The sequence below is a fragment of the Empidonax traillii genome, unplaced genomic scaffold (genome assembly GCF_003031625.1).
Source record: "Empidonax traillii isolate 1590-97213 ecotype Southwest subspecies unplaced genomic scaffold, ASM303162v1 scaffold245:size1430315, whole genome shotgun sequence".
NCBI classification, from domain to species: domain Eukaryota; kingdom Metazoa; phylum Chordata; class Aves; order Passeriformes; family Tyrannidae; genus Empidonax; species Empidonax traillii.
Window position 1 is genome coordinate 1,402,053 of NW_020955438.1, and position 23,037 is coordinate 1,425,089.

The 23,037-nt window shown below is 36.5% G+C and overlaps 1 protein-coding gene across 1 annotated transcript in view; it reads left to right on the forward strand.

Moving 5' to 3' along the window:
* The window catches only part of KCNQ1 (potassium voltage-gated channel subfamily Q member 1), a 112,610-nt gene that overhangs the window by 88,684 nt on the left and 889 nt on the right, over window positions 1–23,037 (forward strand). The window contains exons 4-10 of the mRNA XM_027888729.1: window positions 1,005–1,083; window positions 2,004–2,100; window positions 2,724–2,864; window positions 11,089–11,199; window positions 13,659–13,754; window positions 15,980–16,102; window positions 16,998–17,139. Of these exons, the coding sequence (XP_027744530.1) occupies window positions 1,005–1,083; window positions 2,004–2,100; window positions 2,724–2,864; window positions 11,089–11,199; window positions 13,659–13,754; window positions 15,980–16,102; window positions 16,998–17,139 (789 nt within the window). The remainder of the gene's footprint in view (window positions 1–1,004; window positions 1,084–2,003; window positions 2,101–2,723; window positions 2,865–11,088; window positions 11,200–13,658; window positions 13,755–15,979; window positions 16,103–16,997; window positions 17,140–23,037) is intronic.

Here is a 23,037-nt window from a genome sequence, read left to right on the forward strand (position 1 = left end):
CCTTGTCCTGAAGTACTTAAAAAATAAATGGACTAAGTAAACCAGATTTTGGAAGAGGAGTATTGTTATAGAAGAATAATAATTCTTGATCTGTGACATAGTTTTTTCAACTACTTGGAAACATTATTTGTTGTTGAATACAGGATATGGGTTTCGATAAACTATCTACAATTTTGCTGAATATAAATTACAAAATTTTGTACCTGGGTATTTTTACAATCATGAAATAGTTCCGTTTGCCTTCTCTGTGCATCCTTCCATACGTATATAAAAATATCAACTGTATCTTAAGTGTGACTGCAACTCTAAAAAGTCTTTGACTGTATCTTTGCACTCTGGACACAGTCCATTTCTCCTGAGATGTAGATCACTATGGGTTCTGAGACGTTATCCAATTTAACAGTCTGGAAAGCAGAACACAGTTCAGTTTTCTCAGATATGGATCAAGAGCTATTTAATTCTCCAAAATACAGAGTTCCTTTCCAAAATTAACTAGTCCTGAACCACAGAGACTTAGAGTACAGTTGTGACTGACTTAAACTAAATTAGATTCATACACTAATTCCAATTTTTATCTCCCTTTTAGACCTGGAGAGATGAAATGGTAGTAAGGCAGTTTTCTTATATATGAGAACCTCAAGTGTCTGTCAATGAAAAGACTGTCTAACACAGAAAATAAAATAAAACACACAGAAGAGAGAATAGGTGGAAACTGCCTAAATTCCTCCTGCTGATAAGAATTGCAGGCTGCTTTAGAGTAACTCTTAATTCATCTAGACTGTGGCTGCCTTGGAACCATCCCAGTAAAATTTTTCTATCATGTCTCAAGATTATATTTTCTTTACATGCTACAATAGAGACCTCTTGCTATGTGAACAAAAATATCAATTAGGAGTGATTGTTCAATTTGTTAAAGTAATATTGGAGTTGGTTCTAGTAACATTCTTGCAGAAATATTGCAAGATGCTGCTAACTACTTTTTTCATTTGATTTTTATTTTCCAGATTTAATTGTTGTTGTTGCTTCCATGATAGTTCTTTGTGTGGGCTCTAAAGGTCAAGTCTTTGCAACCTCAGCTATCAGGTAATTGATATGCAATAAAAGAAAGTGATGCTATCTGAGTTAGGTGGCGTTCTTTTTTTTACCTTCTGCTTCAATTCTTGCAGGAGAAAACAAGTCACTGGTCAGTGTCCTGTAACAAAGCAGATTAGCAGTCGCATACATGTGTGAAACAGTGATCCAACTAAGTGCAGGGGAAATAAAATCTTGTTGTAATGCATTCGTGACTGGTGGGGATAGAGGTGCACATACCCCTACCCTCTTTCCCCAGTGAGATGTGTTCTCAAAATCCTGTTTTAGTTTCGTGGCTCAGTTTCATAGCAACCCTTTCATGCTTTGTATCTCTGAAGTCTTCAGGCTGCCTCTTCATGAAATGCCTGGCGTTAGTGGCTGTGAATTCCTGAATCCACTTTGTGCTCAGGAAGGTCACATTACTTGGTTTTCTGGAAAGAGAAAGTCCGTAGCACTGTACTGTTCTCTGCACATTAGCTGCAACAACACCCAAGGATTGCAGTGACTCCCATAAAGGGTATTTTAAAATCTTATTGGACAGTCTAGATCAAATTGCCTATGAAATTCCTCAAAGGTAGGGAAATCAGCTCTTTGGTTAGCTGGTTCTGCATGTTGTTTCCTATCCTAGTGAATGATTTCTAGAGCATTCTCTGTTTGTGTCCAAAATTCCTGAATCCTTGAGTTGTCCTTACTAGCCTTACGTAAAAGAGTCAGTCCTTCCCTTGCACAATCTTTCCAGGCTGTCTTGGAAGATGGCTTCAAACAAGATGAAAGATCAGTGAGTGGAGTGAAAAGAGACAGGAGCCAAGTGTAACATAAAATGCTCTATGTCTCTTAAAATGGTGCTTTGGAAGACACGGACTTCCTCTCTCCAACATTGTTTCTTCTCTAGCATCTTTAGTGTCTTCATTAATTCCAAAATTTTGTTCCAGGGGCATCCGTTTTCTGCAGATCTTACGAATGCTGCATGTTGATCGTCAGGGGGGCACGTGGAGGCTGCTGGGATCAGTGGTGTTCATACACAGACAGGTATGAACAGGCGTTGAGCAGGCTGAGGAATGGCACCGTCAATGCAAATGTCCTTAGATTCGGAACAGCATATATGCAGATATGCTGATGATGTCAGCTTTATTTAGTGTGGAGTCATTTATTTTAACCAAGTATGGTTGTTCTGTCTTGTTCAAGGGAAAAAAATTTCCTAAAAGATTAAAAATATTCACTGACTTTGGCAGATTTTGACTTGTAGTTGGACTTAACAACAGAAAATTACACTTATGAAAACTACTCTGAATATTCCTTAAAATACGTATCTAAATTCCAAAGTTGTTTTGAATCTGGCACCGTTTGAAAAAGTTGTCCAGCTACTTTTTGGGGACCAGAAGTGGTTTAGTACTTGTAAAGTGAAGAGGTTGCTCTTACTGTGTGTAGGCAATGTGCATGCTGGGCCAAGTCATCAGCTGTGCTGTAAATATTTTCACCACTGAGCTCAGTGGATTTTTGTTAAAAACTGCCCAGCCAACAGGCAGTGTTAATGTTTATTAATTGCTGAAATTGCATTCTGCTCTTGCAATTATCCTGTATAACCCATCAGTGTTAAGTAATTTAAATGTCTCAGTGATATCATAATGCCATTATTTTTATTCTCCTTGCAGGAACTGATAACCACTCTCTACATTGGATTTCTGGGCCTGATTTTTTCCTCTTATTTTGTGTACCTGGCCGAGAAAGATGCTGTAAATGATTCTGGAGAAACAGAGTTTGGCAGCTATGCAGATGCCCTGTGGTGGGGAGTAGTAAGTATAGCAATTTCATGTGTGCTGAAAGTGGTCAGCACTGTCCAATGTGGAGTAAAATTCAAGCAAGCATGGAGTAAGAACAGCACTTTGACATGACTTCTTACTGCTTCAATACACTTTCTGGTTTTGTAATTCTGTGAAACCACGAAAGTACTTTAGATGATCAGGAGTTTCATTTGGTGTGTATAGTCTTATGAGATTCCAAAGTGATCAAATTATGTATAAAAAATTTAGAAACATGCATTCTATTTTTCATCCTGTCTTCCCTACTGTTACAGTGATTACTTCTTGCTACCTTTCTCATGATAGTGTTCAACTGTCTAGGATGGTAAGAGTCTTCCTAAATCACAGCTGGGTTTTTTCTAGAGGGTGGTGGGGGGTGGTATTTAGGCTTTCTTTTTTCCGTCTTTTTGTTGTTTGTGTTTTTTTCATCTTAAAACAGATATCTATTTTTTGCAATTTGATCTGTGATGGTATTTGAGAATGGACTAATTTTGGAGCAAGAAGCATCTAAGATACTTAGGAAATATGGTCACAGGTCTCTTCTAAAGTGGTCATATTGCTTTGGAAGGCACATAATATCCTTATTTGGCATTTTCCTGTGCTGTATCTACACATCATCTTGTTTAGAGATTTCTCAGGTTTCTCTGAGGTGCTGCCACACTTTGGTGTAGATGTATTTTTAGCTCTGCTAATACAGTTCTGCTTTCTTGATGTTGTAGTGACAGTTGTCTCTGTGTTTTCGTTTATTATGTGTACTCACTGTAGTGAGGCAGCTCTACTCTGGGATTATATTTTTGTCAACATTTTAATTTAGTTCCTTCTGCAATAGTAACAAGTCCCTCTTTCTTTTCTCACATGACACACAAATACTAGGTTGGCTGTTTTGTTCTGGGATTTCCTGTCTGTAGTTGTTTCCCTTTCCTTTTCCTAGTACAGTTCAAAGAAAGGCACTTTCTGGAAGCTGGTTTTCCTTATCATTAGCATTCAAGCAATGACTTGTTTTTATCTGCTTTAATTCTGTTAGCTTAATAAAGCAAACTTTAAGTGCTACAGATCTTTAAAATGCATGGGCATCACTAGTAATGCCATGCTTGCATTTCCAAAATGTGCTGATCTTCTAGAGCTTTTTCTCTGCTGTTTTAAATCAAAAGGCATTGTTTCTTTTTTTTTTTTTTGGTTAAAAATAAGACTACTTAGAAGTCTTATGTACAGGAATGATAGGGCTAGCACCTCTGTTTCACTAATAATATATATATATTAAGAAATATTTTTAATAAAGCTCTCTGTGTGTGTGCTTATATAGTCTTCTCTCTACAAACAGTACCACTTACTGTTTCAGGAAGGAAAGATCTATCCATGAGCAAGTCTCTTGCAGGTCTCCTGGTGCTGAAATGCATATGTAGCCCTTTTTGAATACAACAGATTTTGTTGTATTGTTTTGCTACTATGATCTGCTGCAGGATTCTTTCTTCCTGCTGTCTGCCATGGTTAAATACAGGCTTTCTTAGGATCAGAGAACTTAATGTCTAGCACAAGGAAGTGGCTTTCTGTCAAGTAGCTTTTTCAATGCTTTCATGTCATTATGGCATTTTTATTTTCCACTACAGTGGTCAGATGACTAAGTAATTAACAGCGGCAGATGTAGCTGCATTTAAAAACACATGCTGTCATTGGCGTAGCCATTAAAAATTGAGTATGTGACAGACCAGATTGGCTTACTGAAAATACAGTAAAACCTTCCACAGAAGCAACACGATCTGTCAGGATACTGAAATATTCTCCTTTCAGGGAATTATTGCTCAGTTAGGCTTGCTGGTTATTTTTTTCTTCCTAATTGCAGTAAATTTATTTAATCAATAAATTTAATTATCATAATATTCTTTCTCTGTTATAGCCTCTATTGTGTTGCAGCATGCCACTTGAAGTGTGAGACTTCAACGAACACAGTGTAATTTCTTTAATATTAAAAGTAGAATTTAGTGTCCTTCTAATATGTTTCTGCTAACTGCTGAAAAAGATTTAGCAAAACAAAACTGAAATAGATTCGATTCCATCCATTTCTGGTGTTTTGGTACTGTAATATTCTTCATGCTTTCTGCTAGGAGAAAGCCCTATAAAGTTAGGATAGTGAAGAAGTTAGCCCAAAGAAGTTGCGGATGCCTCATCCCTGGAAGTGCTCAAGTACAGGTTGGATGGAGCTCTGAACAGGCTGGTCTAGTGGAAGGTTGGAATTATGTAGTGTTTAAGGCTCCTTCCAACCCAAACCATTCTAGATTCTGGGAATAACTGGGGGGTCACGAGGATTCTTCCTGATGCAAGTCTCAAACTCATACAAAAGCCTTTTGTAAGTGTTAAATCACAGAAGTTTCGGTTGCGTTTTAGCCAGAATTTTCTGAACTGCTCAAACACCACAAATTCTGGTCCCTGAAAACCTGTCTCAGTCTGTTTTGAACTGAACATGCAGAAGAGGATAATTCACAACTCCTGTCCCATACACTTTCATAGATATGTGATCCATCTGGTAACGCAGCTGATCTCACTTCTCTGAAAGTGCACTTGCCTTACATGGTAGATAATGCTTCAAAAAGTCCTTGTTAGTGTTTTCACGCCCCTTTTCTCACTTTACAGCATTGCACTTTTTTGTTATCTCGGTATATGTATACACTGCTAAACAAATTCTTTGGGCAGCAGTGGTAGAATACATAATATAGCTAAAATAAACCATATAGAAGGTCTGTGTTATCACAACTAAACTGCATCTGGAATTAGGTACTTTTATATTACTGTGCTTTGCTGACTACAGGCACACCCATAGGGTGCAAAACTTCTAATTAAATGTTCATTGTTGCTGTTGTTATTTATAAATCTGTATTGCTTTTGTATTTTCATATGTAAATTGACCTCCTGGGCTTTATTTGAATTTCCTTGAGAACTCTGGGCTGTAGCTCTTCACCAAGTTAGTGATGGGCTTCTTGAAGAAACCTAAGGTTATCTTATAGCATAAAGATTTGTCTATATTACTGCTGGTTTTGAATGCAGTGCAAGTTGTATAAATAATTTTGCCAGTGGCTGCATATCTGTATGTCTTTCAAAACACAAATTTAGTGTTAGTAAGTAAAATACAAGTAACGTGATGCATCTTTCAGCTCCACAGTGCCAGTATTGGAAATTAATCTACTTATGTCATCCTTCATGTCCAGACTGACAGTCTTAAAGACCTAATATAGATTGAGGACAATACAATCACAAATTAATTAAAAATAAAATAAGATGCTTAAAAAAATATTATAAATGTTCTTATTGAATCTGTCAGAGACGACTACCTTCGGAGAACTTTACCTGCTCACTGTCTGTGGGGCTTTGTGGCTTTCAGTGTTTTGTTTATGGGGTTTTGTTTTGTTGTTGTTGGGTTTTTCTCACTCCTCCCTGCAGCCCCCCCTTTAGCATTTATTTCAGTCGTGCCTCAGACCAAGTGAGAAGAGTTCTTCTTTTGATATCCACTGAATGAGTACACAATTTCCAATCTTCACGCTGGAACGAACATCCTTCAGGGAAACCATTATGTGGGCTGTGCTAACAGTCTCTTTGATCATGAGGACTGTTTGCCACAAGCAATTATTGAATATAGCCAGGCATGGATATTACACTGTGCCTGTTGCCTTGAATTGAATCAAGCAGTTTTCTGCAAGTAACAGCTTTGGTTAAGGATTTCTTGTTCCTTTAATTTTTACATATTAGAAGATAGCTTTCTCGCTAAGGACCAAATTCAACAAAACATTTACACGTTTGCTTACTTCTAGGCATGCATAGAACCATGTCCTATTTAGCAAAGCCTATCAGTATGTGCTTAATGTAAATTCAAAATCAAAACTGGGGGAAGACTTTGCTGAAGAGTTGCAGGAAATACCACTTGAAACTGCACATGCATAAAACTTTTGCTAAATTAGAAGAGATCTGATTTCATTTATAAAATAGTTGCACTTTAGTTTTAAAAATAGCTTCATACAAGAGATCTTGTGTTATTCAGAACGCCTCCCTTCTCAATTAAAAAAGCCACTGAGAACTGTATGCTGATTTCAGTTTTTGACAGAAGTTTTTAGTCTCTATGGGGTTTACAAGTCAAGATTACCAGCTATAGACCTATTACATCCTTTTATTTTTTTAATTATAATTTTTGGAATTACATGTTTGAGTTTTTATGAGGGATTTGGGTTATTCTAGGAGTTGTTGGAGCAGCGATTGAAAGATGAAGATATTTTTAAATGCATTTTGCAAGCCATCTCTTCATTCTGCGGCTACCTTCTCATCTCTGAGCTTTAACTCCATGAGCAGCTCCAACTACATTTTGTTCTCATTCAGTGAAGATCTATGGGGTAGATGTGGATAAACCTTTTAAAATTGTTACTTAAAAAGTACAGATGTGGATTTTCTTACACCTAGGGAACACTCTTGGCATTTCTTTTCCTAATTCCCAAATCCTTAAACCTCTATCAAAAGACACCAAGGAGGTAGGAACAAAAATGTTATCTAGAAGAATACAGAATTAACAGTTGTTTTTTATTTGATGAAACAAAATTAAAGTGCTTCAAAATAGTGATAATTTTCCGTGTTGGCATCTAGAAAAAAATAATTATAATAACAGAAAAATAATAACAGAAAAAGAATCCAAACATCTCCTTCACAAATTTCTAATTGTAGTAACAAGGAAGTCCTTTTTCCAGCTTTGCTTTGCAGTTTTAATTCCAGTGTTTCAAAATACTTGTGACCTCTAGAACAGTCTCTTAGCTTATTCATTTGAAGGATGTAACTTGTATTTTCTCAGAGTGCTGCAATGCACACAGAGGTGACTAGGAGCAGAAAGAGGAATTTCAGTTGTGTGAATCTGTGCTAATCACCAACATCCTTATGTGCACAAGGACGAAAAATATTACCATTTGGAAAAGAATTCAAAATACAGAAAGATCAGTAGGGGTTTTTTTAGCTTTATATAGCACACTTCACAGTAAAATAAATGCAGGACATGGATCTGTTTGCACTTGTGCTGCCGGGGTTTCAGCAGCCTCGAAAGTTTGTGCATTATATTCAACCTGCAATATTGAATGCAGTTGACTGAATAAGATGTCAAGAAATAGAAAGGCTGCTCTGTAACACCTGGGTATATAGAAGAGCATTCGGGCTGTTCTGAAATTTATTGTAGTTCAGTTGAAATGGAGTCAGGGAGCCGGTCACTGTTTCTGGTATATCGCTGGATATTGCTCTGGTATTACTTGCTTTAATCAAAGTGGGTAATGTAAGTGAATCAGAACATTCTGGGTCGTGTCTGGTATGCAGAACAATACCTAATGCAATTGATTTTGAAGTTGCAGTGCTTTAAATTTAGAAATTAAGTAGATAAGGTATTTTCTATTGGGTGACTTTCCCTCATTTGCTTTAATACTTGGCTTTTTTAATCTTTTATCTTGTATTTGCCTCCTCAGTCCTGTGTTGTCTGCCTTTTTGATATCTCAGAATCATGTGTTCTTCTCTTTTATAGTTGTTTAACTACCCAAATTTTTGCAAGGCGTACAGCAGGGATTTTGTCAACAGAATATCCTTACTTCCCTGATTAATTTCCTGTGCTCACTTTAGACTGATATAACCTAGAATAAAATCCCTTCCCTATTCAGTGCAGATGAACATTGCTATTTCTTCTTGCTGTGTGGGTTTTTCTTCATATTCTCTCCTTCAGAGTATTGATGCATATTTAATAGGAACAACATTAGTTTTAATACCAAAGCCTGTGGTGATGTTCATCAGATCAAAGTTTTAAAATAGTCAGTGGATGAAAATGATTTTGTTCCTCATTAAAACAATTGTTTTACAGGCTGCTTTCCAATGAAATTTAATGTGTGAGCTCTTGTATCAATTTAATGTCATTTTGCCAACATGTTTACTATGCTAGAATAGAAGTTGAGTCAGTATTTCCATTATAATATCTTATTTTATAACTGTAAAATTAGTATTTTACTCTTTAGGGGGTTATAATGTGGCTGTAAAAAATAGTTTAGGGCAGAAACTCAGCATGTAAGGTTTCAGCAGCATGTATTTTGGGGAAAAAGAAAACCATCTACAATGAATTTGTAGATAGTTTAGAGTTAAGAGGGCAGAGGAAAATGTTAAATTACATGAACACTTTAATTTGCAACCCAGTTTCCGAGATGTTTCTTAAAAAAACCTCCCAAACAAACATCACAGGAAATACTTTACTTGTGTCACTGATGATTCGTGTAGATCAATTCAGAAGGGATTGGCAGGGGTATGGTGGCAAAGGGGAGACAATCACTTCTTAAATGGATATGAATTAATCTTCAGTTATACTTTAGTCAGCTCAAAGGCACCTATTTCTTTTCACATTTCTACTTAATTGACATGATTTGAAGACTGTAACACAGAAGAGTTGGTGACATTTTTCAATTACAAGGATTTGTAATTTATTTTCAAAAATGGAGGAATAAACCATGATTTTTTCTCTCATAATCTCTTCTGTGAGAAGGTATTGGAGGCCATAACTTTCCCATGATTATATTGTATTTTTGAATGTGAAATTGTAATTAGTCTTCAGAATTTTTTTCCAGCCACCCTCTTATGTAGGCAAGGAGATGACATCACCCCTTCAGCCTCTCATCAGGTCCTGAATTCAAGTGGTATTTTAATAACAATTTCAGGAATACGGGCAAAGGTACTTGGGTACTTACCTTATTTAAAGCGCTTCTGTAGAGTATGAAACAGTCTTGGAAATAGGCCACGTTTTAAACACTTGCATTAAAAATTAAAAACTAATTCTTGAATGTTTTGAGTATCAGCAACTGGTAATAAACTTGCAATAAACACCACCACCTCAAGCAGATAAAGCTGCCTCTTTTTCATGTGTTTGACTGACATAATGGTTTTGCTTAGAGGGTGGACAGTTCAAGTATGGATGGCTTGCTTTACATACTCGGGATTTTCCTCTCGTCTTTTAGTAGGAATGGACAATTATTAACGTGGGTGACAGCCATACCTTTCCTGAAGGTCTTGTCATGAGCTTTTATTTCCCCAAAGCTGTGTTCTTGATCTCTTCACCCCCTTAGCCACTATCTTGCCTCTATAAATCTGCCCTTCTCTCCTCACGTAGAGATGTTGCCCTGGGCATTGCCCGCATTTCTGCAGTTGCTGGGTAGTGTGTGTTAGAGCAGACAGGTAGAATGACCTGTGTATGTTATTGTGGGACAAACTTCTGTGTCCTGGGCAGCTGAAGGCTCATATTGTCAGAAGAAAGTCTGGGCAGCCAGCAATTGAGATGTGCTTCAACTGCTTGAGAGTCTGGCTTCCCATGCTCTGATTTGGTTAGCCTTCTTCAAAGTCACAGATAAAAATCTCTCTAATTTCCAAATTCAGAAATAGCTGGTGACATAAGTGAATTTAAATTGCTCTCAGATGCCAGATGTATTCTTCTGCTTCAAACAAATACATTCTTTCCTTGAGCTCATGCAAATAATTACTTATTAAGCCTTGTTATGCTACATCACTGTGGTGGTAATCTTTGCTTTAGTGTTTTGAAAGGCAAACTCAACAGATGTTTCCTGCATGTGTGCTTTAAATTATCTGTTTTTGCTCTCAGTGTTTTATGTGCATTGGTGATTTGTTAGACTGTTTTCAGGATCTTTACTACATGGAAATTTTTCAGCTTCTCTTGCTATTGATACCAATATTATCTCTAGAACACTTGATGTCTGACCCCAGCCATAGTGCATGGTTACAGTATGTGTTTGCTCTTTTTATGCAACAGTTCTGTAATACTTTCAGCAAACATCTCCTGCCCATAAACAAAATCAACAGTTTGGCAGCCTTTCCCTGAGGAAAGTGTGTGACACGGGCAGGCAGCCTATATCCCACTAACTTCATATGGTTTACAGTCGCCTCAGCCACGAAGACTTAAACTAATGATTTTACTTTGGAAGATTTTAAACATGTATCTTGTTGTAATTCAATTTCCTTTATGTTTTTCCATCCAGTATTAGGATGGGGAAGCAAACTGGGAGAGCAGAGCTCCCTTCAGTAGTCTCACACAGACTGTCACTGGAATAGTTAGGAAAGCAACTGATGTTTCTTTAAAATACATATAAAAGGAGGAGAGACCAACAACCCAAAACTGCCATGTTAATACTTGCTGTAATACTCTCTCTGTTTCTCTTTGCAGGTGACTGTTACAACTATTGGCTATGGAGATAAAGTGCCTCAGACTTGGATAGGAAAGACTATTGCATCTTGTTTTTCAGTATTTGCAATTTCATTTTTTGCACTACCTGCGGTAGGTTATCTTGTACTTTTGCTGTCAGTTTGGTGTTGACTCATTGGTCATCACAGGAAACTTTTGTTGCTTATTCTTTAACCTTTCATTTAACCTGATATCATGAAAGCTTTGTATTAAAATTTTATATTGTCTTTGAAATATATGTAGCTTGTAGAAAGTAACTAAGTAAATATGTGGTGGTATTTGTATGCAGCACTAGACTTGAGATGTATTTGAGAAAAATATGTTTAATTCAAAGTACTTTTCCTGCCCGTCTCAAAAATGTAAAGGAAATTATTTCTGGACTTCTGGACTCAGCAACTTAGCAATGTTTTGGCTTTTTAAGACATTCACTCATAGTTTACTCAACTGATTAGGTCCAAGGTGAACTGTAGAGTTCTCATACATATTCTCCTTCTAGAAAAGCTGACTAAAAGGTGTCACTGGCAGAGAGGCAACAATCAGCAGCCAGGGACACTGATGCAGTTCTTTGCCAAATTAGCATCTGTCCATGGCCAAAGTCCCATTTTCAAAAGTGACCTAGAGCTGACATTTTAAAACTGTTATGGCACTTTGTTTGCACTGAAAACAGGTTCCCAAGTACTTTCAAACAAGAAACAGGGCACTTGAGTACCAAGGGTAAATTCACAGTCAGCGAAACCTAAGCTGAGGTTTGAAAACACAAATAATCAGTGCCAAGGGTAGTTAACGGTATGTTTTTCAGAAATTCAACAATACCCCTGAGTTGTGCTTTTAAAATGTTTGTGCCACCTGAAACGTGTGGTTAAAATGATTTTTTTTTTTTTCTTCAGGTTTTTCAGTTCAGTGACAAGGACTGTTGTGTTTGCAGATATCTGTGTAGTTGTGGCAGAGAACTGGTGGGGATAGTACGGGATGGACAAGAATACTTTTATGCCAGTACCATCACAAAAATTCTTCACAGTGTGAAATAGTAGCTACTAAAACTCCAGTGGCTTTTTAAAATTAGTTGCTTACTTTGAAGGAACATAACCTTTTTCAGGAGAGGATAAGTAGGTGTAGTTTTTTAAACTCTCCAGCATCAGTTTGCCATTAGAGCATATGTTTCCCCCTCCTCATTCTAGTATCTTTCACATTTATTTTAGAAGAGAGATCTGGTAAATGAAATTATCTGTATGAAAAATACCAAAAGCTACTGTTTCAACTGAAGAGTGGTAATGTTGGTGTGTCCGTTTGTTTGTTTTGGTGGGGTTTTTAAAACCAGACTTGAATGCCAGCAAAGGTGTTTTATAAATGATGGTGTAGCAGCCATGCTTTATGTTTGCCCATCAGATTTCCCTAATCTTTGTTGAAGCAAAACAACAACAAACACCCCTTTATTGGTGGGATTTTCTTTACTGAATTAAGTTGCTCCTGTGAGTTGACCCAAGGGGGGAATTTAGGCTTTCAAGCTCTGTTTCATGCTGTATTGTTACCATTTTAAGTAAGGGGATCTGGCTGAGATCACAGTCAAAAGTAATTGTGGCTAAACGCAACTGGTATGGCTTCTGGATCTAGAAATGATCCTTCATTTCCCAAATATGTGATGTTTGAGCATCATCACCTCTTTGATCTTTAGTAAATGAACATAAGAGAAAGGGCATTTCTCGTTCCTTTCAAAATTCTTGATGATTAATACAGTTCTTAGAGGTTGAGCCAAGATCCCTGGCTGCTCTGATGCCTTCTGCTATATGGAGAAAAAGAATTATGTTTTCCTTGAGCAGATGTAGTCATGTAAGCTGATTTATAGAAGATTTAATTTTTACCTGTGTTACTAAAACTTGTGTTAAAAATGTCTATAACTGTGCAAATGACTACATAAATTATACTTGCTCTTTACTTAAAATTGGACTTCATAACTGCCCTACATTTGGAGTCTAGTTCAGGTTGTACAACATCCAATGCTGTTAGTCCTTGTCCCTTTTCCTGAGAGTGAATTAGGTGGCCTTGTGTCAAACTCACTGAAGTCCTGACCATTTTGAAACACGAATTTCCTCTTCTTCATCCTCTCTTCTCCCCTCCCACCACGGATTAACATATGGAAATAGAAATTAGCATACCACACTACCTGAATCATGCCATCCCAAAGCTTGCTTTCTCATAAAAATGAAGTTAAGGATGTCAGGTTGATATTTTTCCCTATTCTGTTATTCCCCTTCACGAGCATTTGTGAGGCTTTTAGAGGGGATGAAATATAATTTCTGCTTTCTCTTAAGGGGCTGAGTCCAGCAGGCTTTGCATCAGGGTATGATGGCATTCACTGTTTGTTTCAACAAGTAATAATAACTGAGTCTAAAAACTTTGCTGTATTAAGTCATTTCCTCTAAATAATTAGTTGGATTTTATGATGCTGAATAGAAGTTTATTAATACAACAAAATTTGGCAAGCTTATGTGTAGTTCTTTCCTCCCCTTAAAAAAAAAAAAAGAAAAAAAAAAAAGTGTGTTTTCTTTCCACAGGGAATTCTTGGTTCAGGCTTTGCCCTAAAGGTACAACAGAAACAAAGACAGAAGCATTTCAATCGTCAAATTCCAGCTGCTGCCTCACTCATACAGGTACTGAGTTCCTGCATATTGCATGTTGTAATTTCTTTCCATTTGTAATTCTTTTTTTTTTTTTTCCCCAAACTGTTGGCACATTTTCCATGCCTGATTCCCATTAAAAACTGTACAGGAGTTACAGATGCAAGTTTTGGAAATCCAGCCTTTAATGTAAATTAATGAGCAAAAAAATACACTTCCAAATTAGTGCAAGCTGTTTAATTTAGCTGGTTAAAATCAAAACTGAAGGCTACCCAGTAATTATGAAACAATTTACCTGGGGAAAACGTTATGAAATATTATGCTGGTAGTAGTGAAAAAACAGAGAGGAGGCTTCATGTAAAACTGTACTTTTAAAAAGTTGCTGCTTGTAAAGACAAATGTCAAATATGCTTCAGTTTCCTTGGGACAAATACATTCTTAATCTCAAATTTAGGAGAAACAAATCAGAGTGTTAAATAGGAAATCTTGTTTGGACTTTTCAGCTCCAGGATAGATGTCTGGGAACCACTGGGATTCTGCAGAATCAGCCTTTTCCTGTTGGATAACTTACAGGCAGGAAAATATTGATCCCCTGTATTATAAATGCAGGTGCAGTTCAGTGTCAGTATAGTCAACGAGATTTTATGCTTTACTTGATTGGAGCCAGCATTGCACCCTGAAGAGGCATTAATATTGTTTCATTCTAGGTTTTTCCAGCTTTTCCTCCCTCTACTCAGTATTTGCATGTGGCTTTAGAAGCACAGAGATCAAATTTAAAAGAAAACTAGATGTACACCTAAGCCATATCATTTTTGCATTCTCATATGACTTATTTCTCTGGTTTCATGAGTGAAAGTGGATTTCCAGGTCAGGATCTTTATGGAAACAGTAGCTAACTGTAAAGTTTATGCTTGAAACGAAACAGTTCCAGAGTTAATGTGAAAAAGACTCTGGTTATAGCCAGAGATTAGCCAAAAATTGTGAGACTCGTATGGTATGGTTTTGTAAAGAATGGATTTTTTTAGTGTTCCCGCTGATTCTGTTGGGAAATCAACACCAAATTGTTGGGAAGACTGAGATTGCATGTCCAGAATGTTTTACTTCCCTCCATTAGAAATGTTAAGGAGGAGTAGAGGACAGACAATAAGTTGCTGAATACCTGTTCTTAATAGTGGTAATTATGATTTAATCATAATCTTGGATTTCTGAAAGCACAATTTAATAAGTGCTCTACAAATAACTTATAAAAAGATTGTTTATAAACCAAGGTGTTTACAAAATAAGTACAAGATGAGAACATCTCAGATGAGTGATGTTTCTTTCCCTGTATTGCTTCTTGTTTTCTCCTAGAGGCCAGTTGTTTCTTCCAGTGTCCTATTAACCATGGAGGGAATTATATGGAGATTGTCTAATCCTTTGCTTTCCAGCTGTTTTCCTCTGTCATTCTGCTTTGCTTTGTTTCGTTCATTTAGTGGTTTCTGGCCTTTCCTCCTCTAGATTTTGTTTGTGTATATGTGTGTCCTTTTTTTGTGTGGTGTGCAAGTGGGGATCTGCCTTTTTAATTTGGAGAGTAACTATTAATCACCTCAGATATGTTTACACATTTAAGGAAGAGTACAGTAGTATTTTGTCTCATGCCGTTCTTGTTTCCTGGCTCCGCTTTTCCTCCTTTTTGTCTTAGAATGTGGTATCTTTAGTGGTAATCATTAGCAGCTGGCAAGAGGGAGGATTGGTTTGTGGTTTTGGTTCCTGGTTAGCCACTGGTACTATTCCATTGTGCCATCAGGTTAATTTCTTCGTATGAATACAGCCCTACTGACCACATCACAATTCCCTTTTTTTAACGGGTAGTACTCTTGTGAGGCATGGAAGAACAATTCTTGTTTTTTTCTGAATAGGAGCCTGAAACACAGGATGCAATAGGTAAAATGCTTAAAGTCAGGTAGGGAAACTGGGACAGAGTAAGACATTCAAACCTATTTTTTGAGTCCCGTTTAGAGTTCTCTCTCATTATTTGCTTGTTGGTAATGAGAACAAAAGTTGCACTTGAAAAGATTGATCTTTCTTTCTGGTTTGCCCAGTGGTTTCTGTTTACCAAATAAGTGTTCTAAACCATGCTGAGTTTGTTTCCAGTGGGCAAATTCAAGAATAAAAATAAACAAAAAATGACTAACATGATACTTGGAAATTACTGTGTTGTACAGGAAGCTACTAATCTGATTTATTAATTATTCCATTGCTTAAAACATTTGTTCTAGACTGCATGGAGATGCTACGCTGCAGAAAACCCAGACTCTTCTACATGGAAAATATACATTCGAAAACCTGCCAGGAATTACCATTTACTGTCACCCAGTCCAAAACCAAAGAAATCGGTGATGGTATCAGTAACTAATGTTTCCTATTAGAGTAATTAAAACATGTTAAGTTAGATTGAATTTGTTTATGCTCTCGAGACTATTTGTTGTGTTTGTTTTGCAGATTATTATTTGGTTTCAAATTTTTATTTACATTTCAGCTTTGACGGTTTCAGTATACAAACATTGGAAACTATAAGTTTATTTGCTTCTGGTCCCCAAACTTGACTTTTTTAATGGATATATGGGTTTGAAAAAGAGTAATAATGACCTAACTGAGGTACATCAATCAATAACTAACTGTTATTGTTTGAAAATCTATAAAGAAAGGGGAAAAGAAAGAAAATTGCCATGTTGTATCAAGGGATTCCATAAGTTAAGTAATTTTATTTTCTTTAAAAAACAGCAACCAAAAAAACTTCATCAGAATCTTTAGATTAAGTAATACTCTGTCCTCTCTGTTGTAAAAGTGCTGCACAGTAATCTCAAGATGGAAGAGGAAGATGTTGTGCAGAAGTCTTCCCTTGTATTTCTGAGGGTCATCTGAGTTCAGCAGTAATATATCCATTTGCTTTTTGCTGAGGGTATGATTTATTGCATCGATAAAATGGTAAAGGTATTCTAGAATAGTTTGATTTATATGAACTGGGCAGAATTAGCAGATTTTTTTTTTTTTTTTATTGCAGGCAAGGGATTTGGTAATGACAATGTGAAGAATTCTAGTGATTAGCCAGTTTTAGCAGGATAGGGAGGCCAACATAATGAGAAACACAGTATAGCATAATGAAAATTATAATTGGTCAGGAACTCTTTTAATTGGTTATAACTCATTGGGGACTGCATTATTATTGAAGACATTACTGAAGAGACAACTAAATGTGGCTTGGTTTGAGTAATTTAATGTATGTGGTTTTTTTAGGTTAAAAAGAAGAAATTTAAGTTAGACAAGGACAATGGACCTTCTTCTCCAGATAGGATGTTGACAATACCACACATCACTTATGACCACGTGGCGGAGGACAGGAAACCTCATTTCAATTTTGAAGCATATGAAAATTCTGGTAAGGAGTTCCATTATAAAATGCCAGTAATTGTAAGGGCTTCTATTATTAGATTTACACACAGATCCTGTTTAATATCTGTAGGGGAGAGGGACAAAACAAGCTCTTGCCATTCTAAAGGAAGAGTGGTTTGCTTTTTGATTTTGATTGGTGGCTTGTCTGGATGAGATTTAACCATCACTTTAATGAGCATGCTCCACTGCAGACAAAAAATCATTTGTTATTTCTGCCTGCCAGAAGAGCTACTGACTCTGAGGCTGGTGCACACATTCCCCAATTCTGCAATTGATTGAAACTACAGGGATTAGCTGTCAGCCTTTCCATGTGAAATTTACCCAGGATGTGTTACTATTGTGCTTGTACCTGAACCAAAAAAGGATTGACATGTCTTGGCTGCACTGAACATAGTCTGCTACGTGAAACCATCCTGTGCTCCTGCCATCTGCTCGGTGGAATAGGCTGTGAATCAACTTTTGAAAGCAGAAGTACTTAAGATAAATGTGGATCCATCTATATTAAGTGTCACTCTACAGTGTACCATAGTACAGTATGGGGAAAAAGAAGAAAGAATTGTGATAATGACCTTAAAATTAGTAGCTTATTTATATTTGCTTTTGCTATAATGAACAAATTAAGTCTGAATTTAAAATTTGGCTTTTTTACAAATGTACCTATCTTAGAAGTTTTTAATGTGTATTACTCAAATTTTGGCAACAAGAGTAGGGTTTAATTTTTAAGGTGTGTTTTATTGATTGCAGATACCTTAAGTACTTATGTTTTTTTCTGCTCAAACTTTTGGCTGACCTGATTAAATGTAATGACCTTCAAAATAAGATAGTAGTGTGGGCTGGCATCAGGCATATTTTAATTCCAGCAGAAAGTCTCACTTTCCACGTACTTTTTTGGTGTGCTTGTCTTGCGTTTTTCTGCATCATCCATACTTTTCCACTCTTTCTTGGCCTCTGTTAAATAATGATTGCAAACTGCACCTGGTGGTAGAAATGTTAAAAGGTGGACAAGTACTAAGCTTAGTGTTTGTCTCTAAATTTGAGTACAGACACCTTTCTTCAAAACAAGTGAAAGAACCTTACAAATGCTTAGATTCCACCTTTTATCATTAAATTTCTAAGCTGATTAAGGACAAAATGATTTGCTGGCAGCCTACTACTGCCAGTTTCAAAAATCAGCTCTATAGCTTTCAGTAGAAGGATTTTCTCTAATTTCTTCTGACACTTATCTTTTTTCTTTTTTATCTGTGTTCTGCTCTCTAAACTGTTACAAGTATACAGGACAAACAGGAATGTTAAAATTGCTTGGTAAGTTGAGGAAAATAATTCTATTTGTGGCATGCCAGCTTATGACAGTGTAATGTTTGCAGTGCTTTTCATGTGTGTCTAGTTTCTAAGAACTCTTTTGCAGCCAAGGAGATCTAGACAGACAAAAATGGGCATTCTCATGCTTGTAATCACAATTGCACCCACAGTTTCATTACAATGAGAAAAGTGAGCACTCATTTATATAAGTAGGTGATCTCCAGTGGGTTCTTTATACTTGAGAAAAATTGCTCATGTATATATAAGCAATAAAAAAACAATTTTCATATAAATAAAGTATAATTCATCCAGTAGTTATCTGAGCATATAGATGAGAATTCATTTCTAAATAAATTAGCTGGAAGAAAACTTTCAGATTTCAGCCCCAATGCTGTGCATTCTGAAGTACATGCATCTGTTCCTGTAAAAATGTGCTGTAGATATTTGTGAACAAATGGGGACCCATAAATTAAATAATTTATTTTACTGTTTGTTTGGATTCTGTGATCACTTAAGCAGCCATGGAGTCCTGTGATGTTTCTAATGTGCTTGCTTAGGCACTTTCTTAGCAATTGAGTGTTCCCCAAAGATTGTAGGACTGGAGCTAGGCCTGGGCAAAAGACCTCTGTGATTTAGTGAGAGTGCTACGAGCCACCTGTAAGTTTTCTGCTCTGAATCCGCAAAGGACAACAGAGGCTTCTTTTCAGTGATCGGGTGCAAGGATGCTCAGGCGTAGAACAAATTGTCTGAAAATGCAAGGGTCAATTTCTCCTCTGAACCCACATGGAACACAGGTGCAAATAAGAGGGTAAAACAGCAAAACCAAACTGAATCCCCTTAACTCCCCCTAATCAATCCTTGATTTGCCCATGTTCCAGTTTATCTTGGGGAAATATCAGAGGAGCTTTGCCAGCTGTTGTAGGTTCAGCTTCTATTTCCTAGCCAGGCAGCCTGATGAGCTCAGTGGACCTGAGAGATTACCTAACACTCTTCTCACAGCAACTCAAAGAAATAAAGAGGGGAGAGTGTAATTCTACTTACTGTGAATAAGATTACCTACGCAGAAAACTGAAGCTGCCAAATCAAAAGTTCAGAAACAAGAAATTAAGAAGTACAGGAATACAGAATGCTCAATCAGCTTTAATTTGGCCTTCAGAAAGGCTGTAGTCACATATCCATATGCTACTTTCTCATAGTCAGTAAATTTTTGGACTGCCCACTTCTACTTCAGTCTTTACACTCCGGGATCCTTCGTCTGGCTTCCCTGTCGGTACCCTTGGGCAACCAAAGATTTCCAGCCTTTTCTCCCTTCCTTCTTTCTCCTGGCATCATCAGTTCAGCAAAGACCCAGGAGCTGTGGCTGGAGTATGCTACTGTGGTTTAGGAATGGTTTTCCTCAATTTAGTATTCGCATGAGACTCTCCAACCCCCAAAATCTGGCCAGAAAATAGTACACTGTGAACAGTAGGAACCAGAGCAAGAGAGGTCTGACCTGTATGATGCTGCACACTTAGAAAAGGGAAAGACTTGAGAAACCTAAAAGTCAGGAAGAAAGAGGCAAACATAGATTGACTTCCTCAAAATGGAACTGGCATGTAGGGAGGAATGTCTTGCAGCAGGTGACACTGCCATGGAGAATGGGTTTGGAGAGACAATGATGCCTCCTCAGTGGCGATTTAATATTCTGCCAGTGTGCACTCTACTAGTAGAGTTTCATACAAACTCTTTTCCACAGTAATTTTTGTGTCAGGTAAAACGTAGTATTTTAGGTATGTCTGCATCTCCTCAGCTGCCTGTCTGGAGCTTTTTCCTTTCTTTTTTTTTTTTTTTTTTTTTTTTTTTTTTTTTTTTTTTTTTTTTTTTTTTTTTTTTTTTTTTTTTTTTTTTTTTTTTTTTTTTTTTTTTTTTTTTTTTTTTTTTTTTTTTTTTTTTTTTTTTTTTCTTTTTACCCCCACCATCTTCTATCTCTTTTTCATGTGCATCTTTACTCTGACTCAGATTGTCAGCGCTCCTGGCCATCCTTTTCCGCAGACCAGCAGTCTTCCAGTGCTCCTTCCTCACCAGGTAAAGCTCATAATATTTCATCGTTCCATCATGTTCCATCACCTTTGTTAATTACTAAATCTTTGCAATGCTCTGTCTGGAGTTGCCTGCTGTGGCACAGAAAATATAGAGCAGGTTTTTAAAAAAAAGCGTAGGCATTTCAGTAGAATTTTGAATTTGAAGGTTGTTCAGGTTGTAAATTGTAAATATTAAAATAAAGGGATTTTCTGCAGACCAGAGGTGTTTTCAAAGTACATTAATGAAAACTCAGATTTTTCCTGGAAAAACTGCTTTAAAGTGTTTTAAATGTTTTGTCTGTGCTTGCAAAAGAGGAAGTGTAAAATATTTTCTGTCTTTCTAGCTAAATAGTCTACTGTCAGAATTGCATCTACATAGACGTCATATTGTATATAAAATTGTTGTGTTTATAATTCAGAAAAAATATCAGTAATTTCTTGTTACTGTGTTTATGATCCTTGATTGAAAATTCGTAGAATTGGAGAATGGTTTGTGTTGGAAGGCACCTTTAAAGGCGTATAGCCCAACCTCCCTGCAGTGAGCAGGGACATTTTCAGCTAGCTCAGGTTGCTCAGAACCTGAGCTTGAATGTTTCCAGATAGTTCAGAATTTCTGTTTTAAAGCAGGGGTTCTCTTATTGTGGGGAGTGTATTTTCTGTCCTTTCAAAGCAGTACTTGGCTCAGTGTTATCAGTTGGATAGTTGTGCCTGTTACCATAGTTGTGCTGCTACCCATAAAAAATAGAGAAAATAAAGCTAGGGATCCCCTAAATTATTTAAACCATACTTTTGATACACTGTTTCATATTTCTGTTCACTCGTTGTTATCCATTGAAAATTGTTGTCCAAAGTTTCCTTTTTTTTTTCCCCTTTAGCCTTCATATTTAGAAATGTAGTGTCTTTTTTTAACATAATTTTTTTTAAACACTGTTTTGTAAGAAAGACTTTTCCAAATTCAAGTGGCTATGAATTTGTTTTTATAAGTAAAAAAATGTTGGTGTTTTGCTTCAGCCCTGTTTCAAGGCCCTTTGTGGCAGGGAAGCTCTCATTAAGGCTCTTTTCTTGGTTATGATGATCTTAGAAATTTTAAAAATAGAGGGAAGGAGATACTATGTCTGCCTCATACTAATCAACTCTTCATCTCTGTATGCTCAGATAAGAGCTCTTTCAAATAGGCTGGGGCACAGTCTTGAATTCTGGTTTATTTTTCATTGTGCCACTCCCATGAAACTGAAAAGCGGTAACTGTGAATGATCCAAGAAAAGCTGTTTCTGCAAATCCATTTGTGTAGTGTGTGTGTTGTATCCCTCATAAGCACTGTTTGGTGATTGTTCAGCAAACACTAAATGATTTCAGCTTCAGCAGTTTTTATATCACTTGCTGTCAGGAAAACTTAGGAGTTTGTGAGTCCTCCTTTCTTAGAAACGGGAAAAGTTATTTATATCTTGTATAAATGAAAAGAGTGAAAATTAATGAAAGCTAAAAGAAGTCTGTTTAAAAGGCATTTTGCTGCATATCTGAATCTGGAATTATTTTGCTGGTTTCACAGCCACTGTCTTGTATGATGGCTACAGCAAAGAGATTAAATAGCATGATACTAAAACCAAAAATTGAAGCTAACACTTCCTAAAATGTACAACAGAATTTTCAGTTTTAAGCGTTGCAAGTGGCTCATGCTTGTAATAATTGTATCTCCTAGCACTTGTCTTATTTATTTATTTATTTAAAACTGTAATTTCAGAGTGCATCCTTTCCTGTTACAGTTTCTGGAGAGCAGATTTCCCTTTGTAATTTTGGACAGCTCTTTGCCTGACAATATAATAACATTTTGTCGTCTTATTTGTAAAAGGTCGAATCAATTTCTTCCATATGAAGATACTAATTACTGGAGTAAAATGGTTGTAATTTAAAAAAAAAGTTTCCTGATATCCCCACTTCTATTCTCGTTAAGTATCAGTTACATTTAGGTTATCTGTTTCTGCTGTATTCCTTTAGATTTTGTGTGGCATTTTGGCAGGGCTTTTTTTACTTTTATAATAAAAAGTATTTTATTTTACAGACAATAATATACAGGAGATTTCATAAATCACTACATTATAATTATTTTATTTGAATGTTCCAGTCAGCTACACAGACAAAGGTTTCTGTGAAGGTGTCACCATATACCTATGATTTATATGGAATTTAACCTGTTTTTATTTGTAAATTCATTTACAGTCATGTAAACCACACTAGTGGTTTTATTTATATGCAGATTTTGTGGCTTCTCAAACAAATGCTAGGACCGTATTGGAAAAAACACTTACTGTTCTTAATGTTAGTCTGGCAGATTTTCGGAGCCTGAGTTTAAAAATGAAATCTGTAACACTCTGCATAACTTCTTGGATGCAGGAAAGTGATGATATGCTAATAGCTTTGCCACTAAAACTTTCAATATCTGAAGTTCTGTAAAACAACCTTCCCAGTAAGGACTTCATCTTGGATGAACTGAAGATCTTGCCACCTCCCTGTCTTGTGTCTGAGGG